Raw genomic sequence first — 18,169 nt, 5'->3', positions numbered from 1 at the left:
ATTTTGTACTACCGCTTCAGACCAACACGGCTGCCCACCTGGATCTATCTCCCCACAACAGACACCCTGTGAGGTAGGTGAGGCTGAGAGAGGTCTTTCAAGAACTGCTCTTTCAAGAACAACTCTGAGAGAACTGTGGCTTGCTCAAGGTCATCCAGCAGCTGCAAGTGGAACAGTGGGGAATCAAACCTGGTTCTCCCAGATTAGAGTCCATGCACTTAACCACTAGGAGCTGCGGTGGCTCAAGTGATTAAGATGCTGAACTGCAGGCTGTGAAAGGTCAGTAGTTCAGCAGTTCGAGACCCGGGTGCCGCATGATGGAGTGAGCTCCCATCTCTAGTTCCAGCTCCTGCCAACCTAACAGTTTGAAAGTAAGAAATTGCAAGTAAATAGGTACCACTTCGGTGGGAAGGTAACAGCGTTCCGTGCGCCTTGGTGTTTAGTCCCAGCTCCCGCCCACCCAGCGGTTCAAAAGCCCGTTAAAGGGCGAGTAGATAAATGGGGACCTACCCTTAGTAGGGTAGGGGGCACCCCCTCGTCCTGAGGAGTGTGGTGTGCAGCGGTGGCGAAGGAACAGCGATGGCAGCAACGGCGGAATCCTGGCAGCAGAGACGAGGTGGCGTGGCGCAACGACGAAGCCAGTAGAGTGATCCCTCGTGGCCTGCGGAGATACAGCAGGAAGCGGCCGTTGCTAGCAGCAGAAGGCGCGGAAGACGTCATCTCCCGGCGCGGCGGAGCCTACTGGACAGAGCCGAGGCCGGGAGAGACGAATCAACACGCCAAGAAAGCTGCCTCGCCGGAGAAGCGCCACGAGAGAGACATCCTGCTGACCGAAGGAAGACAGCTGAGAGCCAAGGAAGCCGGAGGCCAGAAGGGAGAGCTGCCGCCACCGGGGTGCTAGGTAGGCTGACCCAACCCCTGAGAATGTGCCCATAGTTAGGGAATTATAAAGTGACTAGCACTACAAACTGTAAACCGCCCAGAGACCCCCATGGGGGGGTTAGGGCGGTATATAAATCGAATGATAAATAAATAAATAGTCATGCCGGCCACATGACCACAGAAACGTCTTCGGACAGCGCTGGCTCTTTGGTTTTGAAACGGAGATGAGCACCGCAACCCTAGAGTCGGATTCGACTGGCTTTCGAGCAAGAGAACCTTTACCTTTACTTACCTAACCACTACACAGAACTGGTGTATATACTGGTGATGTATATAGCTTGAGCAGTAAGCCTTATTGTGAATTCAAAATCACTCCTGAATCTTCCAAAGTGAACAGGGCCAGGAATAACCAGTCCTTCCATTTTCATGGAAAGCCAGTCGTGAAGAACACTGATTGGCTGGCTGTTATATGGCAACAATGACATCACTTCTCTGACAACAAATCCAGAGTTAAGCCTTAAATTATGACAAGCAAATACAGGCAGTCTCTAAGAAGAGAAGCCCAAAACACTTCAACAAGCTTGGCATCCAGGTTGATATCTAGGTCCAAAGTTGAGAAAATCTACACTGGATCTGGAAGGTATACGTGTGTTCATAAGCACGTCAGCAAAGTGGGTGCGTTCAGACGGGGCATTTACAACGGTTAGGGTGCCGGTTCCAACCGGTGTACTTACGGGCGTTCACACGGCGAACATCTGCCTCCCGTCCCTAACCGTTGTAAGTCCCCTTTAAACCGTTGCACTCTGCCACTAGGTCCCAAGTGGTGGTAAACTGAGTGCAACGGTTGAAAACGGTGCACCCCGGCGTCTGATCGCTCTCCAAACATTATACAGCCACTTCCGTGGGAAGCCTGAGGCTTCCGGTTCCCCCCCGCCATTTTTTAAAAAAACCTTAGTGATATGCGCTCAGGCAAAGCTTCGCCCTGAGCGTTTGTTTTTTTTAAAAAACAACCCTTTCTTTAACTTCCCTCCCCGGCTCGTCCGGATGAGCAGCTGGGAGGGAGGGACGGGGCAGCACCCCCCCCCGCCAAAGAGGGCGGCGGCGGCACATAGTCATAGAAATATATATATATATATATATATATCTTTTTCTAAACAAAGATGTAGGACTAAAAGTGTCTCTCAGTAATTCATATCCTCTGGTGACGTCTCACAATTATCAAAGAAGATTTTCAATGTTCATAACAGCTGTAATGTATAGTATAGTAGGTTCTACTATAGATTACAGCTGTTATGAACATTGAAAATCTTCTTTGATAATTGTGAGACGTCACCAGAGGATATGAATTACTGAGAGACAGTTTTTTGCCCTACATCTTTGTTCAGAAGAAGATCTTCCTTCGAAACGGCAAGACATTCCGGAGATCACCGTCAATATATTTTTCTATGACTATATATACTATTTTTGTTCACTTTTCCATGATTCTTTAAAGATATATATTCAGCGTCACTTTTTCACAGTTTTTCTTGTTCTCCGTATTATCTCATTACTGTGCCAATCATTTGTTATTATACCTCTGAGGATGCCGGTCACAGTTACTGGCGAAACGTCAGGTTCTACAATGCCAAGACCACAGAACCCGGAAAATCTACAGCAACTAATGAACTCCGGCCGTGAAAGCCTTCGACAACATATGTCAACAAAGTTTGTCTGGCAGCAGAAAACCTGTACCTTGAGTACGGAAACTCTGTCTTAATTTTATGACTCTATGGTTGGGGAAGCATAACTAGCTTAACTGGGACCTGCCCCACACCAGGCTTTGTAGTCAATCAACCTAGTACCAGCATAAAAGAAAAGGGTCAAGCATTCAAATCACTGCAGCTATCTTTTTTGGAAGATCTACAAAGTTATCTCACAGAAGTCACATTATTCTACAAAATAAATAAAAAGATTAAGCAGAGTCAATGAAGTCCTACAGTAAAAAAGGTAACTAGGTTAACTGATACCAGAGCTCATCAAGAACTCTTGTTGAAACCCAATTTAATTTGAACCAGGAACCTCTTTATGCAGGCTACCCTCTCTATGGCTTCATGACAAAGTGCTTTTAATTCTGCTTGCGACAAATACAGTTTGTAGTTGTGTTGGGAGTCTCTTGCTTCTCTGACTTCCTTTAGTCTGCAATGCTTCCTAGTTGAACAAGCTGCAATTTACCATTATGCCTGAATATAGTGATTTAGTTTATTCCACATAATCTGGCACTTTAAAACTAAATTTAATCCAAGGTTAGAATCCTAATTTGTGCGCAATAAAACTTGTTTGCTGAGCCCACCTGCATTTGGATGCAATGGTGAACTTAATCAAGCCAGGAGGTGATCCAATAAGCATTGTACACTGGAGGAAGAGGGAAGCACAAGAGATGTGCAGAAACAAACAGCAGTCATGTTTCACTGGAGCTTGATTACAGTTTATAATGAAATCTGAATTCAGCCCAAAAATCTGCAGTAATACAAACCTGGTTTACAAGAATATTGTATGGATTAACAAGATCACACACAAGACACACTTTACTGTTTGAAATCTGTAGAGCCCATTTCAAGTATATTATTCTTAAACATTTTAGCTCTGGCCTGGAAGCGCCATCCCTTCCATAACACCCATCCCAAAAACAAGCAAGATTAGAATCTTCTAAAAACAATCTCAGAATCTTGAATCATGTAACAACTTTCATTGTCAGGCATCAACCGTCTTTCCTTTCAAAGATCAAAAGCTGACAAGAACCTCCTTGTTCTTTTTCATGTAAGAGATTTGTTATCCTATCAGATTGTTATATTTGTGAAGGTAAGGGGATTTTATGTCAGAGAAGGGAGAACACTAAGCAAACCAATTACTATCAGCAACACACATGCTTGTAACACGCTAAAAAAAAAAACCCAAGATGACTTGCTGTTAATATTCATTTTTCATCCTAGCTGGCCTCATCCATAGCTGCTTCCCTCAAACATCTGCAAAGCCTCATCCCCATGTGATCCTTGCAGTCAAGTGGTCGACATGTCCAATATGGAGAGGTTTTCTTCTTGCATCAGAAACTGTATCTGTACAATGGACATGTGACCTCTCCATCACACTCTCTCTTTATTACTCAGATGAACAGAATTAGGGCAGTTTCTCAGACACAAACTGGACGACCCACAAAGACACTCTCTATGGAGAGGCACACAAGTAATTACAGTGCTTGGGTTGGGGGTGGGGGAATGCAGCACAAATCTACCACAGAGCTAAAAGTTTTGCCCTGGCCTCCTGATCTTAAACCCAAAAACTGAAATGAGAGAAATGCACTGTGTACATGTTTAAATGTATTTTTGCCTGTCTGTTTCAGTCCCTGGTATATAAAACAGGTATCAAAACCAGGGACAAATTAAACTCACATAACCAAAAGAATCTCACAAACACTGGAACATTACATACCTCCAAACATCTTTTGACCTTTTTATCTGCTGAAATAGGTTCAAACAATAAACACAAATGAACAGAGCAACAGCCATGTCAGGCCCAATGTAAACATGACAGCAGCCAAGGCACAGGAATTTGTTGGTCTGACTTTTGGTAGATGCCCAGAGTTTCATTAAAGGTTGGTTGCTACCCCTACAAATCAGTCACCTCACACAGGTAAGAGCCCACTTTAGGACCGATTTACACATGCAAGAGAATGAGGAGGTGAAATACTGAGGGAGCACAATAGGTTCCACCACTACATTCCAAATGTAGCTCCCTGCAAATAGAAAAACAGCACAACTAGGAAGTGTGTGTGCCTATGTGTTTACTCCCTGCTATACTCCTCCTCCATGTGCTTTCCTCTCCACTGCCTTCTTCTCCCGCATGTGTAAAACCAGACCATGAAGAAGATACTAATGCAGGTGCAAAGCTGCAGGGTTGGGATCATTTGCCTGGCCAGCTTCACTTCGTAGCCAGCCCTCAGTGAGTTGCGGATGCACAAACATTTGGTGCTGGATTTGGTTTTGCCAAACCGAAGACAATGGGACTTGCACCCTTAAGTGCGTTAGGCAGCTTGAGTGGATTCTAAAGGCGAATCCAGAATATACCGCAGTGCCCCAAAAATCGCTCGACTTCCGTGTTGCTCGCATGCATTCGTCACGTTGCAAAACAAATACAAAGACTGGGAGCCACAATGAACTCCAGCCGGACTGGCTGATGGCTTTCACGCACGGCCCGAGGCGAAACTGCCCCCCACCCCCGTCCTTTTCCTGGCGACCGCTAATTTGGCCTGATCGGGCATCGAAAGTGGCTGTTTTCGAAGGGGACCCCTACCCTTCCCCCTCGGGGTGGGGGAGACTGTAATCCATCCTCCCCCCCACACACACACACACTCTTGGAGAAGGCATTTGAACAGCGCTGGAGCTGCTGCCGCCGCCTCCCTCCCCTCGCCCAGGAAGGGGAAGAACAGTAAATGCGGCCGAAGCAGCCAGGGGGGCAGAGAGACGCCCTCCCCCCGGCCGACACTGCCTGGGGCCTTTAAGGCACCTCACCCACCTCTCCTTGGAGTAGAGCTGCTGTTCCTGCCGCCTCTTCCGAATGAAGGCCATGAACCCGCCCGGCCGCGTCTCCCCGGCGCTTCTGTTTTGCAGCCGGAAAGAACTGGCAAGCAGGCAGAGGCCTCTGTCGCCGCCAGAGGTTCCTCAGAGGACTCTCCTCCGCCAGACCACTTAGACCGCAGGGACTGCCTTCCTCCGCGCGCCGGCTGGGCTCTAGCCGGGCATTTTCGGCTCGCCGGCCTTCCTGGTTTCCTCCCCACCTCCTAGTCCCTGTTCGCAGCCGGAGCCTGCTTTCTGCAAGCCTGCCTAGAAGTCATATGCTCTGTTCTGGGACACGGGAGGAGGCGCTGTTTTATAGTTCATGAAGGATGCCGGAAAGTAACTCTGCACATGCTCAGGTTAATATTTTCTTTATTAGTGTCGTCATTCGCTTAGGGTGGGCAACGGAAGGATTCAGTTGTCAGGCCAAAGCGAAAGTAAGAGTTGGGCTGCTGTTCTGTGCACACCTACTCCTCTTGACTTCAGTGGCGTTTCTCTGGTTTCCATGAAACCTACTGTCAATGCAGTGTTAATAGAGCTTTCGACTTCTGCGAAGGCTAAATGCTACATGCTAAGATATGTTTTTGGTATTTAACTTTCAAGAGCCTCCTACACAGGAACTTCTGCTTGCACAGTAACTGAACAGATGCAAAACCGGGTACTGCTGGAGCAGCAGAATCAATCAATAGGGATACTAACCCGGGTTGGGACATTTCTGGAGATTCAAATAGGGTTGTCAGGTGTCGTCCCCGCCCCCAGCCACCAGCAGGGGATGGGGGTAGGGTTGCCAGATCCTGGTAGGGAAACTTCTGGAGATTTGGGGATGGAGCCTGGGGAGGACAGGGACCTCAGTGGGGTACAGTGCCATACAGCCCACCCTCCAAAGCATCCATTTTCTACAGGGGAACTGATTTCTGTAGTCTGGAGATGAGCTGTAATAATGGGATCCCAAGGTCCCATCTGGAGACTGGCATCCGTACTGGAGGGGCTGGAGTTTGGGGAGGGAGCTCAGAAGGTAATAATGCCATAGAGTCCATCCTCTGAAGCTTTCACCCAGGGGAACTGATCTCAGTTGTAATTCCAGGAGAACTCCAGGGTTCACCTGAAGGTTGGCATCCCTAAGACTAAGAATCAAAGACAGAAGGCACAAGGCCTTGCTCTTCCTTTCTCTGTCCCATACATGCTTTGCTTTTTCTTGGAAGAGAGCCTGAGCAAATCATGGCTTCAGCAAAGGGTCAAGCAAAGCTTTCTGTGCAGCTTGCCCTACTTTTATATGGTAGTTAACAACAGGACATGCAAAACAACTAGAAGGGAACACAATAATCAATGTACTTGATTTGCATAATTAGCAATTTGAATAATATGCAAATTAGAAACTAGTTTGGGGAAACTTGAATATGACAATTCTACTCTCAGGAACTTGTATCAGAAAATTAAAAGCAGTTGAAAATCTGCAATCACATCAACAGTAAATATGTTTATATATTTACATGAAGTATGGATTAATTCTGTAACAATCAAGTTTCTGTTTTATAGTTTACAGTGTACTTGTTGATACAGATTCCGGAATTAGTGGGACAATCTCGTTTAGGAGTTTGTTGCCTCGCAGACCTAGAATGAAACCTAGCACTGAGTTGGTATAGGGCCTGGAATTATCTCAGTAGCTTCCCTGTCTCTCCTCAGAAGCTAGAATCTCCTGAGCACCTACAGCTCCATTCCACTTCCCTCCTATACAGAAACCCAGCAGACAATATTCACTGCTTGTTCTCATACCAGCATAAATACATGTATAGATTCAAGCCCTGCAAGTATCCATCTACAAGGCAGCTTTGGAACATTCTTGTCTAGAACTTGAGCTCCAGCATGTGGTGAGATGGATGTGTGCATTTGTCTAATTCAGCTTTTAGCGCATCACTGCAAACATTGCTATTCAGATGTTTACAGTAGTGGAGCAGTAACAGAATTTGGTCATTTATTATTTCATTTATTTATTTGTTATTTGTATTTATAGCCCACCCATCCTGCAAGCGGGCTCAAGGCAGGCTATATTATATTAGTAATACAATAAATACAATTAAAATTTAAAATACAATAATATACATTAAAAACAATAATCACAGACCAACAGATGAAAAATATATTTATGTTGCAAGGTATATTTCTTAGATCAGCTGTTAATCTAATATGGTGGAGATTTTACCCATTGCTGTTACATGCCCAGATGTACATGAAAGCTGTCACTGTGTCATCATCAGTCAGTATATTTCTCAACATGGACATGTCTATGGATACTTAAATCCAACGACTGGGGCCACAGACAGACAAGATTCTGCAAACCTGAGAAAAGCCCCAGTTCTACAGAAAAATAAATAAATTGAGGGTTTAAAACCCACCAAAATTATAAAGAAGTACCTGAAGCTTTAAAAAAATGTCTTCAGTAGCTGTTGCTAGCAACAATAACAGTATTGTCAAGTCTTGGTTTTTGTCAGGAGATGGTAGGGAGGAGGTGAGGGTTGTTTTGGTCTTTGGGGGATGCACAATAGGGGCAACAGAAGTGTTTGCAGAAAAATCTGAGATCTTTAAAAACAGCAACAACTGGGGGTTAACTGCCCTCTAAATAATAGAAGCAGTGTCTGTACCTTAACCTCTAGGGAATGGATTCTCAGTGACTATTGTGGGGGTGGTAAGTAACCATAAAAGTATTGTGAGTCTTAAAACCTTGGTTTCTGTCAGTAAAAGGCAGGAGGGGGCAGAGCCATTTCCAGGCTTATTTTGGTCTCCCAGTCCACACTAGGGCCAAGCTCAGTTGTAACCATAGGGCAATTTGGTACCGTGCAGTTTGTGCAGCTCAACCAGGGCAATTTGGTACCGTGCAGTTTGTGCAGCTCAACCAGGAGTGGCAGTGGCTATGACTTGATACCACATAACTCACCGAGACCCAGAAGAAACATCCACACAATTTGCACAATTTGGCTAGGCCCAGCAGTGACCACTACACAACTCACTTGAGTGACTTGCTGCAGTATGACCTTTATAAACTGGCCAGACTCTTCGCAGATAGTAGGAAGGAGGAAAATCTGGAAGCCAGTGGAGTATAGGGGTTAGAGTATCAGACCAGAGTCTGGGATACCCTGGTTTGAATCCTTACTCTGTCATGGAAGCTCACTAGAAGACTTTGGCCAGTCTCTCTCAGCTGAATTACCTCACAGGGTTGTTGTGATAATAAAATGGAGGAGAGGAGAATGATCCAGAGCTCCAAAGGATCGAGATTTTCACAATCAGAATTAAAAAGAACTCCAGAGTTCAATCAATCAATCTTTATTTGTTACAGCACCAAGCCAGCAGATCAGTAACATCATACATAACGGATATAAACAATTTGTTAAAATATAAATATAAAAGTCATGGTCAAAAAGATTTAAGAAGTTAGAACTTTTCTTTGTGGTTATAGAACTGTTCTTTGTGGTTATAGTAACAAGCGGCACAGAATTTAGCTGCAAGTTTGGTAATAGTCTGATTAGCATCTGATAATAATTAATGACATAGAGTCCATCAGGCCAGGCATTTTCTTTATCAAAGGTAAGATATATTCAGCTTGAACCAACTTGTACCATGGGCACCTGAGAAGCATATGTTCAGTAGTTTCAGCTTCTCCCAAATCACATTGATAATGTCTCTGGTCAAAAGGTATCTTCCTGTATCTCCTCTCAAGGAGAGCCGAGGAAAAGGCTGAGCATCTAGCTAAGGTGAAAGCTTAGAGTTTGAAACACACCTGCCTTGAAGACTGTGCCCTGTCAGGGGATTTCAGTGCTGATGAGAGTTCCAAGGCACTGAAGGACATCAAGAGTGGCAAGGCTCAAGGCTTTGACTACATCCATAATCCTTATCAACAGTGGCACGTTCATTAAGAAGTGTCTTGCAAAGCTTCTCACTGACATCATGAGAACAGGAAGACTCCCAGGGAATTCAAGAAAGCAAAAATAGCTTCCGGTTTTTGGCAACTCAGTGGCGGCCGCCTCCCCTGGGTGCTCCCAGGGATGTGAGCCGTGAGCTGGCAGTTGGGAGGGGGTGCGACTGTGCGCACACACACACCCAGAGCCCTTGTGAAGGGCTCCTAGCCATGGGGCGCTAAAGGGTTACCTCTCCCCTGGCACACAGCCGGTGAATTGAGGCTCCCTTCTGCCCCACCAGTCCTGCTGCTTTGCCTCCACATGGAACAGGAGCCGCTGACCGGGACAAGCGTGTGGAGATCTGGCAAAATTAACCTTACCTGAGATGAAATGGGAAGAATGACGTTGAACTGTGAGTTTGTTGAAGTGTTGAATTAAAAAAAAAGGCGGAAAGTCCCCCCCTTAATAAGGGGGGGAACTCCCCCCGCACCAAAACAAACAGAGTTTGAAGCATTGTAGGGGGGGCGGAGCTTTAAGCGTAAATGGGCTATAATGAAGAGCTGTCGAGGGATTTCTGGGCGATACTGCGGACTTTAGAAACCTTTGGCAATTTTACAAAAGAATAAACATCCTTAAAGATGGTGCTGAAGAAAGCAGAATGAAATCTAAGCCTTCTTCAGGAAGTGGGAATTCAGCTGACCAGGCCATGTGACCTGACTCTATTATAGACTCTTCCACTAGAAAATGGGCACCCCCTGCTGGCTAACAACAATAGTCAATTAGGACTATGTTGCATAGCAGTTCTAACTGAAAAACATCTGCAAAAGGATAGAGTCAACAAAGGGGAGAATCTAAAATGGACTGTATGTCATTAAGGGACCGGTTTGCAGATTAAAAGCGATACATAAAGCGAAGGGATGTGATCTATGGACATATCCTGAAAATATAAAAAGGATAATCTGCCCAGTGAAAGAGTGGTTAGATTCTCCAGAAGACATATGGATTAAAGTGATAAAAGGGAAGAATGAACTCTATCCTAAGGACTGGCCAATGTCTGCTGCAACAATTTGGATCAACAAGGGAAGAAGATAATGAGGAAGAAGACTGTAAAGAGGAAGAGAAGATGAGACACCAAGTACACTTACTGATGAAGACTAAGATGGGGGGTGATACCCCCCAAAATAAATTTGACTGTCACTTGGGGAACAAAAAGTTTTTAAAAATGAGATGCTGATGTTTTCTGAAGCATGCCTTAGTGGGGTTTCTCTCTCTCTCTATGATCTTGTATAGCTCTTCATATAGTCAGATTTGTTGGAATTGATAATATAAGCGATAAATTATTATAAATCACTCTCAATGTCAAAAAGAAAGAAAGAAAAATGTAATGGTTAAAAAATGCTGTTGTATTTCAAGTAATGTATGATCTCCATCTCTTGGGTTTTTAGTGGTTTTTTTTACTTTCTTCTGTAGTTTGTAGACTCCCCTCCCTTGTTGTTTCTTTGTAGTTTATAGAAAATGCAATAAAAAAATACCTATGGGGGGCTAAAAAAAGAAAAGAAAGCAAAGATAGTTGCTATTCTGAAACCTGGAAATCTAAAACATCTGGCAAAAAGTTAATCACCTGTTTCCCTTCTGAGCTCCTGTTATAAGCCCCTCGAGAGGATAATCCTGAACAGAATCAGTGACAGAATTTTTTTAAATTTAATAAATAACCGAGTAACAGATACACAAAATACACAAGATAAACAGTCAAGCCATGTTTCAAATTCAAATCTATATATCTAATTCCCAACTTGCCCCCGGAGTGCGGATCGCTAAATTAGCGCTCCGGGGGCAGCTGGGGGGCCGGGGGGGGTTGTGCACACGTGGGCCAGTCCCCACATGTGCACAAAAATAAAAAAAGTTGAAAAAAATTCGGGGGGATGTTTAAATCCCCCTGAAAGTGCAAGAGCGACTTACCGGGCTTGCGTGCGGGGGAAGGGAGACAGGCAGGGCGGGCAGGAGGGGAAGGACCGGCCTCGCCGCCGCCGCCTTCTGGGAGCCGGCCGGCTGGCTGGCGGGCGGGTGAAGACCGGCCTCACCACCGCCGCCTCCTCCTCCTCTTTGGAGCCGGGGGGGAGGACAGGTCTCGCCGGCCGCTGCCACCGCCGCCGAGCTCGGCAAAGGGGGGGAGGACAGGCCGCCTCGGAGCCGGGCGGGGGGGACCGGCCTCGCCGCCGCCTGGGGGAGAACGAGCAGGGGGGGAGAGGAGACGGAGCTCTTCTCCCCCCCCCGCGAATATCGCGGGTCCCCCTCTTGTATGAACTATTATAGAAAAATCATATCCTGATACACTGAGTTGCGAGGTAAGATGTCACGTTCAGCAAAAAATTTTAATACAGGGAGCCACATCTCTGTAAATAAGGAATAATGTGACTTTTGAGATTTCATTTTTAAGTTGTGTGTTATTTTCCCCATTGTAAACTGATCCCAAATTTTCTTGTACCACTCTGACATCGTGGGGGGCCATTTTGAAGCTATGGCTAGCTGAGCAGAAGCCAATAATAAACAAATTAGCTTCCAAGTGGAGTCTGAGCATTCTCTGTCCAGCCAATATTATAAAAGAAATATTTCAGGATAGTAATTATGTGTTTTATATGTTGGTGAACTGTATCCCAAAATGGATTAATTACCTGACAAATCCACCAACAATGGAAATACGTTCCTGGTTGTGTACACCCCTTCCAACACAGTTCCGGGTAGTTTTTATTTATACGGTGTAACCTCTGAGGTGTCAAGTACCAGCAGAATCAGTGACAAGCAGGATTCAGACCCCATCGTAATTACGAATACCAGGTTTTCAGCTTAACAACTGTCATTGTGGTAGGAAATCAGCTGTGTTAAGGCATCGGTCGATCTGACTGCTGCTTATGATACAGTCTGGAGAGATGGTCTGTGTATGATGCAGGCTTTGGGTTCTCTGCTGGAATACCCAGCTTCAGGCTCTAGACTCCAGTTCAGCAAATCAGGCAAAAGTACTTTTATTATTAGAAAACAGAAAAGGCAACCTTAATTAACAACAATTAGAGGAACAAAAAGAAATTCAATGTCCTTCAGTGGTTGCCAAAATACAAATAGTAATTAAAATCAGCTGAAACTTACAGAAACTCCAAAAGGTAGGAAAAATCCTGCCTAGAAGACGCGCGCTACTCCCCCACACACACCTTTTGGCTTTTATCTTCGGAAGGAACTGTTAAGGCGCTGCCCCTCCCTCTATCCAGTTCAGCTGTTAATTAAGATCTCAGCTCTGCAGCTCTTGCAAAGCTGAGAACCAGGCAGTTCCTGCAATGACTTGCAAGGTCGGTCCTCCCCCTCCTGCTGTCATTCAGTTCTACAGGGTTGCTGTTTTACACACAAGTTGGTCTCTTCCTTACAGTCTGTTGTACAAGTTTTTACAGGTTTTCACCTGTAGAACATAATTTCAGCGCCTAAATAACATGCTGAGTGACAAAACTTTCTGAGTAATTATGGGTCAGTCAATCAGCAAGCCATCTACCCCAGTGCTCGGTCCTTGCTCCAGTTCTTTTCAATCTATACATCTCTGATGTTCCCAAGATGATACCCAGGAAGTTTGCTTATGCCGATGACATGACAATTGCAGTAAGGCACAAACCCATTGAAAGAACTGAGTAAATATTGACTAGGGACCTTGAAATTTTGGTTGACCATGACCATAAATGGTGGTTTATCCCAAGTCCAGGAAAACAGAATGCTCCTGTTTCCATCTCAATAACAATTTTGCCAACCGTGAACTGAATGTCTTCCTTAATGGTACCTAACTTACACACAACCATATACCTAAGTACCTTGGCATTACCCTGGACAGGACCTTGAGCTATAAAAATCATCTTTCCAGTTCCCCACTCCTCCACATGCAACCGCTGGTGTGATCTTGGGTCAGTCATAGTTCTTTCAGAGTTAGTATCTCAAGGGCAGTTCTTGAGAAAACTCTCTCAGCACCACCTACCTCACAGGGTGTCTTTTGTGGGGAGGGGAAGGGGAAAGGATTGTAAGCCACTCTAAGACGCCTTTGGGTAGGGAAGGGCGGGGTATAAATCCAATCTCCTCCTCCTTCTCTTCCTTCTTTGTAGCAGCAAAAATACATGCACGAAACAACATTCTCCAAAAATTATGTTGCTCAGCTTTGGGGTTGGTGTGTAGTACTGTAGAATATGTTGCCTCAGTGTGGCTCAGCAGCCCTCATGTCCACAAACTTGATGTCCAACTCAACACAACAGTGAGGACCATAAGTGGATGTATTAAATCCATTCCGACCTATTGGCTACCCACGTTGTGCCACATTGCTCCCCCACATCTCCGAAGACAGGATGCTCTTCTTCGTGAATGTAGGAAGCTCACTGAAAACAGAGAGTTGCCCATCCACAAAGACATGACTGATGTGGGCCTATCCAGCCTAAGATCCCAACACCTAGCAATAAGATCTGCACAAATCCTGCAATCACAAAATTTTGTTCTAGGGAATGAATAGTTGTGAACATGGATGCAATGTTCTACCCGATATCTGTGACCTGATTAACACCAACGAGAGGCCCTCAGGATTTGACTTGCCATTTAAAGCCTGGAAGACAGCTAATAGACTACAAACAGGCTTTGGCAGTTGTGCAGACCTGTGGTTTAAATGGGGCAGAATACCAGGACCCTAGGGTTGCCAAAAAAACCCAACAACCCGGTTTGGCAGGATCCCCCGCTTTTGGGGGGCTTCTACCCACCGGCGGCCAGCTGGCTACCATGGAAGCCCCAACACCTGTTGCCACCCCTCTCCCTTCTCTCTTGAAAGAGAGGAGGGAGAGGGGTGGCTGCAGGCCAGCCATGTGCCCGATCTCCGCTCAGAGATCGGGTGCACGGAAACACTGGCTCCCTGCAGTTAAAGGGCCCCCCAGAAGGACATCACCTGAATGCATTAACCAATGATTGTTAGTAAATAGGCTTCAGTTTCCCGAGCTTTCTTTCCATTGGCTTTCTGCCAGGTTCCCTTCCAGGTCAGTCTAAACAATAGCACACAAGGTAAGCCCATTAACCCTATAATGACTGACTTTAGACCATGCAACACACCTATTTCCAACAGGTTTTACACATACAGGCTCCACTTTTGGACCATGGCCTTGTCTACGCCTCTCTGTCCATCAACTGATACCTATATTGTTTCCTTTACTTTCTCTACAGTCTTCCTCCTGGAACTTGTACCAATTTTGCCTCTTTGGTCTCTTTAATGTCCTTTTATTTATATGGTTGTTCTCCTTCCCTTCTGAATCTGCATCTCTTTGCCTTGGTGTGAGAAGCTTGACATGAGCCAACCTGAAACTGTTGATCCAGTTTGGAGTTGCTGTTTTTGTTGTTGCTTTTAAGAATCACTTCTGCTGTTTGCTGTGTTGGAGCATGGAGAAGCAGCCACATAACTGCTTCACAAGGTGTTCCAACTCAGTCCACATTTCCGTAAAGTGGAATTCCTGGTGCAATTTTTGTCTTTGAAATTCTAGGCAGTTTTCATTGCACTGTTCATTGTATATATTCGACTGTTTTATTGCATTGTTCTCTGATACGCTAATCCAGCTTTATTACACTGTGTATTGTATGTAATATAATGTTATCATGGCATTGTTTTCCAATCTTGTAACATGGCTTTATTATCTGGTTTTTAGTAAATTGTTCTATAATTTTGCAATCCAGTTTTACTGCATTGTTAGCTGTATGCATTATACTATTTTTACTGAATTGTTTTTAATTGTTTGATCTACCTTGAGTCTCAGTGAGAAAGGCAGACTATAAATGAAGCAAGTCAGTAAAACGCACTTCAGCTTGCTTTCAGAGTTATGTAAATCCTGAAAGCGGGCACACACTTAGAGCTTTTGCATTCTGCAGTGCAGAATACTTGCAAATCCAATGTGATCCTGATCCCATGTAGAGCCAACTCTGCATAGAACAGGGCTGTACAGCTGCAAAACTACTATGTGCTTCTGCTTGGGAATAGCTCTCATTACATTTATTATGACTTGTCTACAAATAATACGTACATATGAACAGGATAATTTTTTGGTTATGGTTTATTTTACTACATTTATATCCGATTCCCCCCCCCCAGTTGGGTCCCAAACTGGCATACAATATTTTCTTCTCCTCTGTTTTATCTTCACAATAACCTTGTGAGATAGGCTGAGACGTCCTCCAGCCAGGGGCCATAGGAGAGTGAGGAGTCAAAGCTGGGTTTTCCAGATCCTAGTCCAACACTTTACTCACTACTCTATGCTGGCTATATTGTTTCTGCAGAATTAAGTTTTACAGATTTCTCTGAAACTTACTTCTAGGAGTGCAGCGTTAATTTAACTATTACCTGTACTTTTGAGCCACCTGCTTGCTCTCTCATTTGCAAAGAAAAATATGTTGCTTTTCTTCTCTGTAATGAGAACATGGTAATGTACCGAAAGCACATTAAACTGTGCTAGATTGATAATGCAGATGTTGGTTTGTGTAGTACCCAAGTTTGTCTAGCAGTTGCCTTTTATCCTTCAAGTATTTTTATAGGTTTTCTATTTTTTTTAACAGGTATGTTTGTTGTGGATACATACTCAAAACATTTGGATATAGAGCTCCTCCTTGTGGTCAGATTACTTTACAACATGTCACAACCTTAAAATTAAACATGTAGCAGGTACTTAGTTAATTAGAGTGTCCATTCAATAAAATTAGGAATCGACTGCTGCAGAAATGAGTTATCCTAAGCCATTTAAATGGGTTATTTCAGTGGCTAACGGAAGACAAATGTCTTCTCGCAGGCAGAAATTACCTTTTTCTATTTCAGTCATGGACCATTACTATGTAAGAATGATTTACTATGACTCTTAGTGCTATATCCAATATAACTTTAGGATTCCTTTTAAAAGAGCAGTTGGAATTAGATATTTAGCAGTCTTTCAAGGACTAGTTCCCTGAGCAGGTTTCTGCAGCTCCAGCTAAAAGATGAATACCAATTTTTAATACAGCTTATCAACTCTTGTGTGTAAGATTGGCATGGCACCCCTGAAAACCAAAAAGTTCATCAGAAGAATCCCTTTACTGGACTCCCCTTAATAAAGTTTTTACTGTATTTATACCAGAATAGACCAGTAACTTATTTTATATATAGAATTAGTGCCTGCACGAATGTTATTTTCTGTTAGTTCAGTGTAGGTTACAAAAAATCTTGGTAGAGAGAGGAACATTGTTATGTCATGGGGTTTTTGGTTGATTTGTGTCTGACCCTTTAGCACAGAGCAGTGGTCTTCTCATATTCTGCTCAAGTTAGTTACCTAAAGAGTTCATATACCCTTAAACATCATCCTTAGTTTTCTCACCCTAAACAGACATGTTTTAAGATCTCAAAATTACTGTACAGGGGGTGTGGTGCCATGGAAAAAGATGGCGGGCATGTGATTTTGTCACTCCTGACCCCTCCTGCCCCCGCCCAGATTAAACAATAGTAAAAACAAAAGGAAAACGTCGGAGAATGGGCCAAAAACGAACAGGCACATTCAAAACTTACTGCGACCACCATTAAAACTGCTAGAGACAAGCTGGAAACGTCTTCACATAGTTCCGAGGTGAATCAGGCTGAAAACAAAATGGCAGCCACAAAGGAAACAACGGAGCAGGTGGCAGACTTTCCAGCCGCTGCTGAAATCCTGGAATGCCTCAAGGCAATGGAGGTAAGCCTCCTAGATAAAATGTCAAAATTATCTATTCAATTTGATTATCTAAAAACGTCTGTCCTTCAAACAGCCCAGAAAGCAGAGAAAGGTATGAATATAGGGCTGGCAAATCAGGCTTTAAAAAATTGCAAGACTCTTCTGTAAACCAAAGGGACTTATTGATCACCCTGGAAACAGAGGTTAAAGCTGTAAATTTGAAATTTCAAGGCATTAGAGAGGAAGCAGAAGAAAACAAAGACTTAATTACATTTATGGCTTCCCTCATTGCACAAGCACTAGCCCTGGAGGAAGGAGTTTTCCCAACAATCACACAAGCATAAAGAATGGGGCCCTTAGCACGAAATCATCACCCATTTCCAAGGGATATCTTAATAACAGTCCTAGATGTGAGGGTCTGCCGTACAATTCTGGAGGCAGCAAGAAAACCAGTCACTTTCCAATTTGAGGGAGAGCCAATACATGTTTTCCCAGATATTCCAAGAGAAGCAATTCTCATACGCCGCAAGCTGAAGCCAACTGTAACAAAGCTGCAGAGTCTAAAGCAGAAGTATCACTGGCTCCCTTCTGGAAAGCTGTATGTGGCACATCAAGGGCAACATCTACACACTTGGGATGAAGAAAGTGGAGCAGATTTAATACACATCATACAAGGTGAAGCTCCCATGGACTTAGGCGACAAGGGATCCTTTAATCACAGGAACCTGTTTCCAGAGTCACCACTGAAGGCCAGCAAGATCCCTGTTCCTGCAACACCATCTGGATCCTGAAGGAAACAACTAAGGCTAAGATGACGAACTAAAATAGTTTAATTTCTGATGTGTTCTATGCTTATAATAAGAATGTGTTAAGATTATTTAGAAAATGTTAACATGACTATTGCCTAGATGTTTATGCATAAGATTATACTATGGGGGGAGGGGGGGGTAGTGCCAAATCTGTTTGCTCCCTAATTTGACGTTCTCAAAAGGCAGAGGTTCTCTGATTCACCAGTGACGTAACTGGTAGTTTGAGAGTGTGAGGGTTGACCAAAAGGGGCTCAGAGTCAGAGGCTCCCAGAGATTTTGTT

General features: G+C 44.3%; 1 protein-coding gene across 1 annotated transcript in view; it reads right to left on the bottom strand.

Annotated features, from left to right (window-relative positions):
- NSMAF (neutral sphingomyelinase activation associated factor) overlaps window positions 1-5,720 on the bottom strand; it is a 55,868-nt gene extending 50,148 nt beyond the window's left edge. The window contains exon 1 of the mRNA XM_015412859.1: window positions 5,431-5,720. Within this exon, the coding sequence (XP_015268345.1) occupies window positions 5,431-5,483 (53 nt within the window). The 5' untranslated portion in view covers window positions 5,484-5,720. The remainder of the gene's footprint in view (window positions 1-5,430) is intronic.
- Between the last annotated feature and the right edge of the window lie 12,449 nt (window positions 5,721-18,169).

Source organism: Gekko japonicus, unplaced genomic scaffold, assembly GCF_001447785.1.
Source record: "Gekko japonicus isolate JY-2015 unplaced genomic scaffold, Gekko_japonicus_V1.1 scaffold1233, whole genome shotgun sequence".
Taxonomy (NCBI): domain Eukaryota; kingdom Metazoa; phylum Chordata; class Lepidosauria; order Squamata; family Gekkonidae; genus Gekko; species Gekko japonicus.
Note: the sequence above shows the minus strand (reverse complement) of the source record. Positions and strands in the feature narration are given on the sequence as shown.